Consider the following 12,464-nt stretch of genomic DNA (forward strand, 5'->3'; position numbering starts at 1 on the left):
GAGAGATCATTAGAAAGTAGGGCTTTAATCTGGCTGCCCTCCTTCATGCACAGGGCCCACACCCAGGCCCCAGGCAGGCAGCTTCTCTCTGTACCTACCACACCACACCACACCGACCTGGATTCACTCACTCACTCACTCTGGGGGGAGTGTGTGTGTGTGTGTGTGTGTGTGTGTGTGTGTGTGTGTGTGTGTGTGTGTGTGTGTGTGTGTGTGTGTGTGTGTGTGTGTGTGTGTGTGTGTGTGTGTGTGTGTGTGTGTTTCGCACTAGTGTAGCATTGCCACTCTGTGCTTCTGAGACCAGACGGATCAAGGACACGGGAGAAGATATAGATTGGAGAGGAATCCTTTTCTTTTGTTCTCCCTCTTCCTCCCCTCGTTCCCTCTCTGTCACTTTTCTTACCATTTCAACTGCCTTGTAACATTTTCTCTCTCTCTCTCTTCCTTTCCTTTTTCTCTTTCTTGTCATCCCTCCATCCCTCATTCTCTTCCTACCCCTCTCTCCCCCTCCACTGTACCCATTCTCACTCTTTCTTGCTGCCTCTCTCTCCTCCCATTGCCATCTCCCCCACCTCCCTTTACCTCTCAGATCTGAACTACTGCGGTACCCACCAGCCCTGTAAGAATGGGGGCACCTGTTCCAACACAGAGCCCAATGAGTACCAGTGTGAGTGCCGAGAGGGCTTCCGCGGGCGCAACTGTGATATCGGTGAGTCCGTTACATCTGCAGTATTTCTGCATAGAATTCTGGGAGTAATATCAGCGTGAAGGAACTTCTAGCACATGGGCACTTAGTGACCAGATTCATGATGGAATTTGCCTTGCTTTGAGTTTGAATTCTCTCTCTCCCTCTCCCTTCCCCGTCTCTCCCTCTCTCCTGCCGTTCCTCAGTGGAGCATGCGTGTCTCTCCTCCCCCTGTGTGAACGGGGCCACCTGCGCGGAGGACCCGTCAGGTTTCAGCTGTGTCTGTGCGGACAACTGGACCGGACACACCTGCGCAGACGGTAATTAGCGCCAATCAGCACGGCTGAGATTACCCGGGATAGGTTGTGATTGGAGCAGAGCCAATGCCCAGATTGTAATCAGTGTCCAGGATGAGACCAATTAACACGGAACACAAACAACGCAGTAGTCAGACGCCGATGTGAATTCATTACACCACAAACACATAAACAACATGGAGTCGTCCATGCCCCCCCCAGCTGTTATGTGTGTCAGAGAAAGAGACAGTGTTCTTCCCTGAGCGTGTTAGTGTGTGTAGTAGCCCACATCAGCACGGTCACGGCATCCAGGACCCATTCTGTGAGTCTAGTGTGTGTGTGTGTGTCCCTGTCCGTGTCCCTTCAAAACAGGTAGAGCTTGCTAAGCTGCGCATGTTAACATGAGGTGTGTTTAGGGTAAATGAGGAGTGATGGGGATGTATTTTGACCTTCGCCAGAGATTCTCACATAGCCAATTAGCTAACAGGCTTAAGCATTTAAGGTAAGATGGGCGCTTGGTCTTTAGTTAGAATACCAATCACCCCTGTTTGCCTTCCCCCTTCTTCCCACAAGTTAACAGGGTCCCACACAGCTTGGAGAATGTTCCACTTCATCATTACGGGGGGGCATTGAGGTCACAAATGTTTAGGTGGATTACAGTGTCTGGTCCTGCCTCTGATTCGAAGATCTGGCGATCTCTCGTGTGCGTGTGTTTATGCGTGTGTTTATGTGTGTGTGTGTGAAGCAGTCACACAGCGTAAGATAATGTAATAATGCATAATAATAATGTAATATTTGCCATTTAGCAGATGTTTTTAGTTGTTATCAAAAGCAGTCATGCGTGCATTCATTTTACGTCCGGGTATCTCAGAGATATCTGTATAAACATGCAGTGTTCCACTGTCTCTCTTTTCACCCCCATGTTTGTTCACTATGGTGACGGTGTCACAGGTGATCTCCTTCCCTCGGTGAGGACAGAGGGAAACCATAGCCCCGAGTCACAAATGGGAAGGAAGGGGTCCACATGTACTCTATGTCCCTCCTCCCTCCCTCCCTCCCTCCCTCCCTCCCTCCCTCCCTCCCTCCCTCCCTCCCTCCCTCCCTCCCTCCCTCCCTCCCTCCCTCCCTCCCTCCCTCCCTCCCTGTCTGTATCACTGCTTATTTTCCTTTAAAGTGTGTGGGAAAGTATGAGAGTCTGGCTGTGCTCAAAGAAAGAAGGCAATTTAGTCTGTCTGTCTCTGTCTGTCTCTCTCTCCCTCTGTCTCTCTCTCTCTCTCTCGCTCACAATGGACACCATGTTGAAATGAAAATTCTCAAGGCAATTACATTGTAGTAGTGATACCAATTAGAAAGCTATTATTCATGGAGCGTTTGTTGACAACATGGCTTACAGTTGAACTATCTATCTACTGTTTGTCACTGGGTGGGAGCATGAAGTCACACACACACACACACACACACACACACACACACACACACACACACACACACACACACACACACACACACACACACACTCTGGGGGACAGACTGTTGTTTCGAGTTTTAGGGCATGGATGTCGGGAACCACAACACGGCTCTGTTTTTCGAAGTGATTTATATATTGAACATGAATTACTTTGTTTGTTATTGAGTCTCCCCCTGCGCTGTGGCGGCTTGGAATGGGTTACTGTGCAGGGCTGGGGTCAGGATCATGGAAACTGGTATGACTGTAGGGTTAGGTAAATTGGAAAGGTTACGAGAGAGGGGCTGACAGACGAGAAATGTACGCTACAGTGGCTGTCCATGGAGAAACCATGACTGCCGTACTGTATAAATATGCCGTGTTAGCCCCTATAGGTTCACCCTACCTCCCGCTCTGTTTCTCACTGACGCTCCCTCTCTCTCACTTCCTCCTTCCCAGCCTCTTCTTTCTACCCATTCTCTCTAGATTTTTCTCCCTTTTTCTCTGTTTTTGAATTCCTCTCCAGAGTAGTGGAACGAGGCGTGGCAGCTCCTTCCTCTCCCCTATCCCGCTTTCTCTCTCTCTTTCCCTATCTCGCTCCCCTATCTGTCTATCTCTGGATGGGAAAGCGAGCTTAGGAGATCCGGTGAGGTGTGAACAATGCGCGGCAGATGATTTTATTTATCAGTGTTTGCTCAGGAACCAGAGCTAGAGAATAGGGGAATGAAAACACGGCCCGCAGGAGCATTCGCATACCGACAGAACAACTAGGAACACACACACACTCACACATACGCATGTATCGCTAACACACACACACTCACACATACGCATGTATCGCTAACACACACACACTCACACATACGCATGTATCGCTAACACACACACACTCACACATACACATGTATCGCTAACACACACACACTCACACATACACATGTATCGCTAACACACGCACGTACAACTGCACGGACATTTACATTTTTACATTTATATTCTAGTCATTTTTGAGCAGGTTCTCCAATCTAGAACGACTCGTTATGCGTGTAAATAAGAAAGCTGAAACAACCACATAAAACAAGCAATAATAGGAAAAACATTTCAAGAAAATAAGGGTCAGTACGAATCACGTTGAACACGCAGACTTGACAATTGGTTGGTTGATAAATTGTTTGATTGTTTGGTTGATTCATGTTCATTGCTCCTTAGTGATGTTGAAGTGTATAAGTCACTGGTTCTTTCATCGTTGGCTGTATAATCAAATTATTTGGCTGATTTAATTGGTTGATGAATTGATTTCTGTCTCTTTTTAGTGGTGCGGCAGTGTGACTCAAACCCGTGTGGGCGCGGGGCAACGTGCCAGGAGTCTCCAGAGAGGTTCCGGTGCCTCTGCCCACCCGGCTGGACTGGCAGAACCTGCCGACTGGGTCAGTGAGATGGACGCTATGGAACACTAGTAATCTACAAGAGAAATCTCTTCTGTGTAGATACGGTGTATATCCACACAAAGCACTTCAAGCTAGAGAATCCAGCCATCAGATCTAACTCAGTTTGCGTACAATGTTACACTGTGTCCATTACCCCCCAAGCACTCTCATATTCAGAAGAAATTCCCCAAAGCCCTGATGCATATTAGTTCTAATGACATATGATACTTCAGTAGAGGCTTTGTATCAAATCACGTTAAACACACACACACACACACACACACACACACACACACACACACACACACACACACACACACACACACACACACACACACACACACACACACACACACAGAGGCTGGGGCTCATAGTGTCCGTGGCAGGTAGCCTAGTGGTTAGAGCGTTGGACTAGTAACCGAAAGGTTGCTCGATTGAATCCCCGAGCTGACTTGCCTAGTTAAATAAAGGTTATATTTTAAAAAAGAATCATTTAAGACATAGTTCAGGATGACAGTCTCCTTATATCCCCCTGTGTTGTAGTGATATGTCACACTGACACCTGATAATCCGCTACAGTTCCACTCACAGTGCGCAGCACAGCGCGCAGCACAGCACAGCGCGCATTGCTCACATTTAACATATTTGCACTCGACACACACACACACCACAGCCCAGGCTTTAGCTCTGACCCACAGGATAGGTTCCCAAAAACCCTGACCCTCCATCTGGGAAAAACAGACTCAGTACACACACAGAGAATATACGCTTACACAGTTCTCTCTCTGTCTCTGAGCCCTTCCACAGTTCTCTCTCTGTCTCTGAGCCCTTCCACAGTTCTCTCTCTGTCTCTGAGCCCTTCCACAGTTCTCTCTCTGTCTCTGAGCCCTTCCCAGTTCTCTCTCTGTCTCTGAGCCCTTCCACAGTTCTCTCTCTGTCTCTGAGCCATTCCCAGTTCTCTCTCTGTCTCTGAGCCCTTCCCAGTTCTCTCTCTGTCTCTGAGCCCTTCCACAGTTCTCTCTCTGTCTCTGAGCCCTTCCCAGTTCTCTCTCTGTCTCTGAGCCCTTCCACAGTTCTCTCTCTGTCTCTGAGCCCTTCCCAGTTCTCTCTCTGTCTCTGAGCCCTTCCACAGTTCTCTCTCTGTCTCTGAGCCCTTCCACAGTTCTCTCTCTGTCTCTGAGCCCTTCCCAGTCTTCACTGTGTGGATCAGTGAGAATCCCCTGCCTTCAAGCTATTCCTCCACAGGTCAATGCTCCCTATCTCTCTGCTCTTTCTCACCCCTGGTGGTAAATCCTTATGGGGCTGACAGCAGCAGGGTTTCTATTACCTGATTGCTTCCTGTCTCCTAATTGACGGTGTCACACCCTCATTCCCCTGCTATCAGAGACCACCCTGAGGGGTCTCTCTCAGCTACAACACTCTGGAGACTGGTGGAGGAGCTGACAGACACTATTGCTTCTATAGCCACACCGGAAGTGGTTCAGCTCCCTGGGGTCTCGTGTAGGAGATGAGACGCCCACACACAGACACACACACAGACACACACAGAGACACACACACAGAGACACACAGACAGAGACGCACACACAGCCTCTGGCTTAATTTAACTTTATACCACCGCCTTTGTCATTGCTGTCTAGTATTTTTGTTACTTCTCTTTTTAAAAGGTTTATTGCTGTCTGTATATGTGACCGTGTAGATGTGAGTTATGCCAGGCTCTTACAAAAGGACTGCTGCTTTAAATTGGCGCAAGCTAAAATATTGTCCTGAGACCCCACCGGTGATTTTATTGATGTGTTCTCTCTCTCTACTTCCCATCTCTCTCCACAGACACCAACGAGTGTGACACGGGTGTGTGTGTCCATGCTCGCTCCTGCCGTAATCTGATTGGTGGATACCTGTGTGATTGCCTGCCAGGCTGGGCGGGGCAAAACTGTGACATCAGTGAGTATAAGGTCAAGGATGGAGAAAGATGGTGTGTGTGTGTCTATGTGATTGAGTGTGCTGATCTATATGTCTCTCTGTTCTGTAGGGAACAGCAGTTGCCAGGGGTTGTGTCTAAACGGAGGTCACTGTGAGGACTCTGTGTCAGGCTCACGCTGCCTGTGTGTGCCTGGTTTCTCTGGGAAGCACTGCCAGACTGGCCCCAGTCCCTGTGATAGCACCCCCTGTCAGCACGGAGGCCAGTGTGTGGACAAGGAGGGCAGGGCGGAGCTGTGTAGCTGTCCCATTGGCTACTCAGGGACCTACTGCGAGGTCAGACTCCATTCTCAGATTCATCATCTTCCCATTGGTTTTCTGTATCCTCCTCACATATTTTGATCTTGTTCATATTGTCCAGGTGGTGGTGGATCTGTGCAATCCCAACCCATGCCAGCAGGGGGTGCCCTGTCGGAGCACCGAGGGGGGGTACATGTGTGCCTGCCCCGAGGGTTACTATGGTAACGAGTGCACAAGCCTAAAGGACCCCTGTCATGGCCAACACTGTCCAGGTGAGGCGTAGTGGGATGAGATTTTTATTCACATTATGTGTGTGTACAGGTGTGTTTGTCAACTAACTAACTAACGTCTCTCTCTCTCTCTCTCTCTCTCTCTCTCTCTCGCTCTCTCGCTCTCTATCTCTCTCTCTCGCTCTCTCACTAGGTGCCATGTCAGACCCAGCTCGTGGAGGGGTCAATCTCTACATGGTGTTGGTGGGTGTGTCAGCGTTAGTAATGGCGTGTGGCTGCGCTGCTTGCGCCCTCTTCCTCTCCCGTCTCCACCGACGACGGAAAAAGACGCAGGGCGGGCCCCAGGAGGAGGGCATCAACAACCAGAGGGAGTTCGTCACCCTTGTCCGAAACCTGGACCACCCCGCGCCCCTCCTGCCCCCTCTCAACCCCAACACCACCGCCCACACCCCTGTCCCTGTACCGCGCTGCTGCGAGGAGATCGAGCTCACTTTGCCCCCCTCCCCAGCCCCCTCACAACCCTCCCCTGCACTCAAACCCTCAACCCCCGCCGCCAAACAGGACATCTCCAACCTGGAGAGGGAGAAGCTCAACCGCTTCCATTGCTCAGACAATCAAGAACTGGAGGTGTGACCTTTGAACTGTCAGAGGCTTTTATTATTTTGCACCCACTTCTCTCTGCCTGGCCCTGGGCCCCACCGCTGTGCCATGCTGCATAGGTTCCTGTGGTGATGACCTCACCCGACCCATCCCTCTCTGAGTTGACTCCTCATCTTTTGTGAGCTGAGACTGTCATCTGCTAAATAGCATATATTATTGGTGTAGAATACTGGGCCTACGGGGTAGTTAAGCAGATCATCAAGAAACAGCATGGCGGTGAACTTTAACCTCCGACTTATGACATCATGCACTTCTGACCTGCTGACCCCAGAGCTAATCTTATGAGGGTTGGCCTTGAGTTACGAGTCTGGCTTGTGTCTGAGTGTTTCTGTGTTTTATGGGAACAACTGTGAGGAGCCATTTGAGCCATTCCCCAGGTGTTAACGTCCCTCTGTAGGCACCCCACTGCCCTGGTTGCCCTGGAAGGCCTAGATGGCCTGCTAGTGATATCTGTAACTGGACCTCTACAGAGACGGTAGCCCTGCACTGTGGCCTCCTGGGCTGGAAGGCAACTGACAGGGAATGGGAGGGAAGGGCAACGTGGTTTTAATTCCAATTAGTCCATTTCCACATTAATTATTGAAGGATAAACTGTGGTATAATTATTATGTGTGTGTGTGTCTTTGTGTCTGCGTGTGTCAGTGCGAGGTGTGTGTACGCGTGTCAGTGCTTGGTGTGTGTGTGATAAGCATTACAGATCTTCATGCCTGTTGCCAGGAGAGAGAGAGAAAATGACTGAAGGAGCAACAAAAGAGCAAAAAAGAATCAATGAATGCAAGCTTTAGATTTAAAAAAGAGGGAAAGTTCAGACAAGAGAGTAGAGCCTGACCCCAATCCATTTGAACCATGAGAGAACTGAGTTAAAACATGACACTGTTGCCTGTGCGGTCTCTGTAACACACTGCGGTTGTCGAAGATGTCAAAGGTTTTTTATACCTGTGTGTAAAATAGCTCTGTTGTATATATGTTGTACATATTGGTATTGGGTTTTTTTTGTATTGTGGTTTGTCTCTGAATGTCGCTGTTTTACTTCGCTCTATTTGTCCTCTCTCTCCTTCCGTTCGTCTGGGGCTGCCAGCAGGTGTGGATCGTAATTAAAGTGCATTTACCTTCCAAATCCATGTATGTGTCGCGGAGTTATTTGTGTCTCAGATCCAACACAAATGGATAGGTGAAGAGATAGCTTTCAACAATCATGTTGCGGTAGATCATCAAGGGAGAGTTCATCAAGGGAGGTAGGAAGGAAAGACATTTTCAAGTCGTTGAATGGGTCATGCAGTTCCATGGCTAGTAGAGCCATTCTATTCCACCAGTACTGGGGAGTTCAGAAAGGATATTCCATCATGGAGAGCATGGCTGTAACCATGACTGTGTCACCAGATCACGCAACACTGTAACGGGGTGAGTGACTGGTTGCCGGGAAGTCAGGCGCAGGAGAGCAGAAATGGGTGATAACAGGAGAACTTTAATATACACCCTGGCCCAAAGGCACAGGCGAGGCAGCACAAAGCACAACCACGGTAACATGAACCGGATTAAACAAAACAAACAAACCTAGGTATGAAACAAACCTAGCGCAAGCCAGCCTGTAGCGTAACAACCTACACAAAGAACAATTCCACACACAGATATAGGGGAAACAGAGGGTAATGCACATTTAGTATGATGAGGGAATGTGAACCAGGTGTGTGGGAAAACAAGACAAAACAAATGGAAAATGAAAGGTGGAGCGGCGATGGCTAGAAGACCGGTGACGTCGACCGCCGAACGCCGCCCGAACAAGGAGAGGGACCGACTTCGGCGGAAGTCGTGACAAACACACACATACACAACTCCACAGCAATCACTCAAACCTAACACAAACACTCATGCACACACAGAGAGATTGTAATTGGGCCAGGAAAAACTAAGGATAAAACACCTGACCGGCTTTGATATCCCAAAATGATTTAATTGCTTGTGAGGGACTTTCTTAGTGTGTGTGTCCCTGTACGTTTATGTTAGAGAGCAAGAGATACTGTAAGTGGGTTCCCAATACAGTGAGAATGAATATGTGATTTATATGTGTGTGTGTTGTGAGAGAGAGAAAGTGAGAGGTCACAGCAGTTAGAGTGAGCAGGCTTATGGCTATGACGAATGTGACCTTTGCCCTTCTCAGACAGGCTAAAGGGTGGAAATGACCATGGGCTTCCCGTCCCCACCCTGGCCACAAGGAAATGTAGGAAATAGAGTTTCTACCCCACACACATGCCACACACACACACACACACACACACACACACACACAAAATCACTGCATTGTAGAGACCTCTTCACACCTGCTGTGCAGCTCAGGATGACTCCATAACCCACCCATCATCAACCATACATACAGAAAAGGTCAAAGTTCCTCATTGTACAAAGTTTCAAGTTCCTTGTTCATTGATCATCCATTGATTTTGCCATCATACTAATGCATGGTATATATTACACATTCCATTTATGGTGATGTATCCTATTGGCTGTTCAGTCCAATGGTACTCGAGTGTGAGTTTGTCCACTTGGCGTCTCTTGGGTGCCTGTATGTATGCCCCTGCAGCTTTGAATCCATGAACTGGGGTTCAAGGTTAAAATCACAGAGGGTGGTTTCAATGTTTCTACCAGTTCCTCTAGATCTATTTTGAGGAACCAGAGACCAGCAGCTGTTGTAAACCTGCAGTGTTTGTTCTGGCCTCTCAATATTCTTGTCAGAAATTAGCTTTAGAGTGCTTGAAACTAGTGATGTTGAAATGATCAAGTTTCCTACAGGTTTCCTCATGGTTTTATTTCTAATCATGTTATACTCTTTTGGGCCTGGGGTTTTGTGGTGGAAAACGGAGTGATTCGAGCATAACAAGTCAACCCTGTTACCCATAGAAGTTAGGTTAGAAATGTTTGAACAATTATTCTTCTATTTGGGAAGCTTGCATTCAATTGCCACTCCCTGTTGCACAGAACAAGCTTCCATTCCCCCTGTCACAAGGGGATTTATGGCTGATTTAAGAAGAAATCGTCAATCCTGTTACGGTCAACCCTGTTACGGTCAGCCCTGTTATGGTCAACCCTGTTACTTTATTTGGCACTGAATAGGAACTTACTTTTATTTATTTATTTTTACGTTGTTTTTATGAAGTTGAACATGTGCTCTTTATGCAGAATGTAAAAATTGGATGAAATTAAGTTAGGCTGCACTCATCAAAACGCACCGAATCGGTGGAACGACCGACCCCCTTTCCAATGTCAACATAACTCACGTGTGGGTTAGGTATGATAAATATAAACCATTTGTCCCTCAAAAGTGTCATTTTTGGGAGATATTTCTGACACCTCCAACTGAAATTGAACTCGACAGATCTCACTTTCTTCATATTCAAAGCAGCAGGGCATGTAGAATCTTCTCAAAAGGGTCCTCACTAAGTTTTGCTGAAGCTTTATCATCTGACAATGACTTCAGAGGTATGAGAGAACCATTAGGTAACTGAACCATGAAGAAAGGATAGGTCCTGTAACACCATCTGGTGGCCAATCAAGTTAGTAATTCTGTTTACAGCCAGTGAGCTGCCGATGACAGTTGTGACTGGTGTGCCGCCATCCTGCGTCGCAGTAGGCGAGCTACCACCTCCAGCCGTGGCCAGCCTCTGGCATCGTACTCACTGCCAACGGATGGGCCCCAGCAGACCTGCACCAGCTGAGTTAGAGGGTCCTTTGCGACACCCAGGGCGTTCAATGGGGCGGCCCAAGACTGCTTTTCTGTCCTTGTGCATTCTCCTCACGGGGCAGCACCTAAGCCCCTTACGTGCACCAGAGCAGGCACCCTCCTGGCCAACATGGTTCTCTAAAATGACACTGGCTATCAGCTGCCCCTCTAGTACTGCCAGAGGCACACGAGGACTTGATCCTGTCTGGTCCCTTAGCTGCTCTGCCCCTCTGCCCTGCCTGTCATGCCGGATAGGATTATGCACGCGACGACTAAACTCCCCGTTGAGGCCTGTGGCCTTTTAGAGACTGTGTCATTTAGGTTAGAGCCCTTTTCGTGGATGTTCATATTTCCAAAACATATATTTCAGTCCTATGTATCTTTAAAAACACAACAATTGTACTAGCAAAGACAGTACAGCATGAAGCCAGGAACTGCTTCTCCAGTAGAAATCCCTGATCACGCTTGTAGTCGATGTCATATCAACGTTGGCTAGCTAAGTTCATGCACAGAAACACGTCATCGGGTCTAACGGTCATCTCGCGCCTAACTGCTCATGTGCAGGCCGTCACATCAAAGGCACTCCGATATAAAGTTGTTTTTGACGAAAATGAAAACATGTCAGTTTGTCACCTTCACAAGGTCTGAGTAATAACATGTTCAACTACTCAAAACATTGGCTAGAATCTAGGTTGTGCCTTTAGATTTAGAGAAAATTAACAACTATGGAAGAATGTTTTCCGTCTCTCGTTGACTTCTTAAACACATAATCCCAGCCTGGTCTGCTTGGTCTGTTTCGCAAGTGTTCCCGGAAGTCTTGCGATGTTGCGCCTCTGGGGTAAGAAACTGTGTGTTATTAGGTATATAACATAACATAACTACACACCAGTGGCCATGAGATGGGGAGATGGGGGAATGCACAAGCCTTCTGGAAGATCTGATGAAGGAGAAGATGGCGGACAGGAAAAAAAGGAGAAAATTGAAACATGTTTTCAGTGAATATGGAGTGGTGGATCAAACAGAACTTTTGTGAAGACCGATTCTGGCCCAGTGGGAGTGAGATTTTTTGGAGAGAATGGATCCTTGTCTTCTGGCAGATCCATATGTGGTGTCAGGTTGGGTGGAGTAAAGGTTGGGGAATGATGGGTCGGTGTAAGGCACTCAAAGTGGAATCGTGTGGATTTTTTGCATTTCTGCCGTCCAGAGGGAGCATGCGTTCTAAACCATGCGACTGGGGAAAGAAGTGAAAGGAGTGAGGAGGATCAACTGAAGTTGAAGATTCCCGGTGTCTGTGACACCCTCTGTTTGGTGCGATGCAGACTCGTAGAGAGCTTGGTGAAACAAAGAAGACACAGTCTGTACTACTGAGTTTTGAGGAAGAGTCTTTACAAGATAAAGTCAAGTTAGGATGTGACAGTTATCCCGTGAGCGCTTTTGTCCTGAATCCATTACAGTGTTTTAGGTGTCAAGCTTATGGTCAGGTGGCAGCAGGAGGGATATTCCTAGATGTGAGAAGTCTGCAGGAGGACATGAGACAAAGGAATGTGTAGTATCGGTGGGAAAAGTTGTGAGTGTAAACTGTAGAGGTACCCATGGTGCTGGAGATCAGAGGTGTCTGGTGAGAGAAAGGCAGGTTGAGGTTGCCAGGATCAGAGTAGTGCAGAAGGTGTCATATGATGAGGCAGTGAAGAGAGTAGTAGAGGAAGATGGGTCCAGGGTGAGGGATCCTAAGAGGATCCATGTGAGTATCCCGAAGCCAGTAGAGAGTGATAGCAATAACATGTGCT

General features: G+C 48.0%; 1 protein-coding gene across 1 annotated transcript in view; it reads left to right on the forward strand.

The window, feature by feature from the left end:
- The window catches only part of LOC123729227 (uncharacterized), a 41,654-nt gene extending 33,571 nt beyond the window's left edge, over positions 1-8,083 (forward strand). The window contains 7 exon segments of the mRNA XM_045703505.2: positions 590-709; positions 892-1,005; positions 3,739-3,852; positions 5,683-5,796; positions 5,885-6,108; positions 6,194-6,344; positions 6,496-8,083. Coding sequence (XP_045559461.2) covers positions 590-709; positions 892-1,005; positions 3,739-3,852; positions 5,683-5,796; positions 5,885-6,108; positions 6,194-6,344; positions 6,496-6,935 — 1,277 coding nt within the window. The 3' untranslated portion in view covers positions 6,936-8,083.
- The last annotated feature ends 4,381 nt before the right edge of the window (positions 8,084-12,464 follow it).

Source organism: Salmo salar, chromosome 20 (assembly GCF_965601325.2).
Source record: "Salmo salar chromosome 20, fSalSal1, whole genome shotgun sequence".
Classification (NCBI taxonomy): Eukaryota; Metazoa; Chordata; class Actinopteri; order Salmoniformes; family Salmonidae; genus Salmo; species Salmo salar.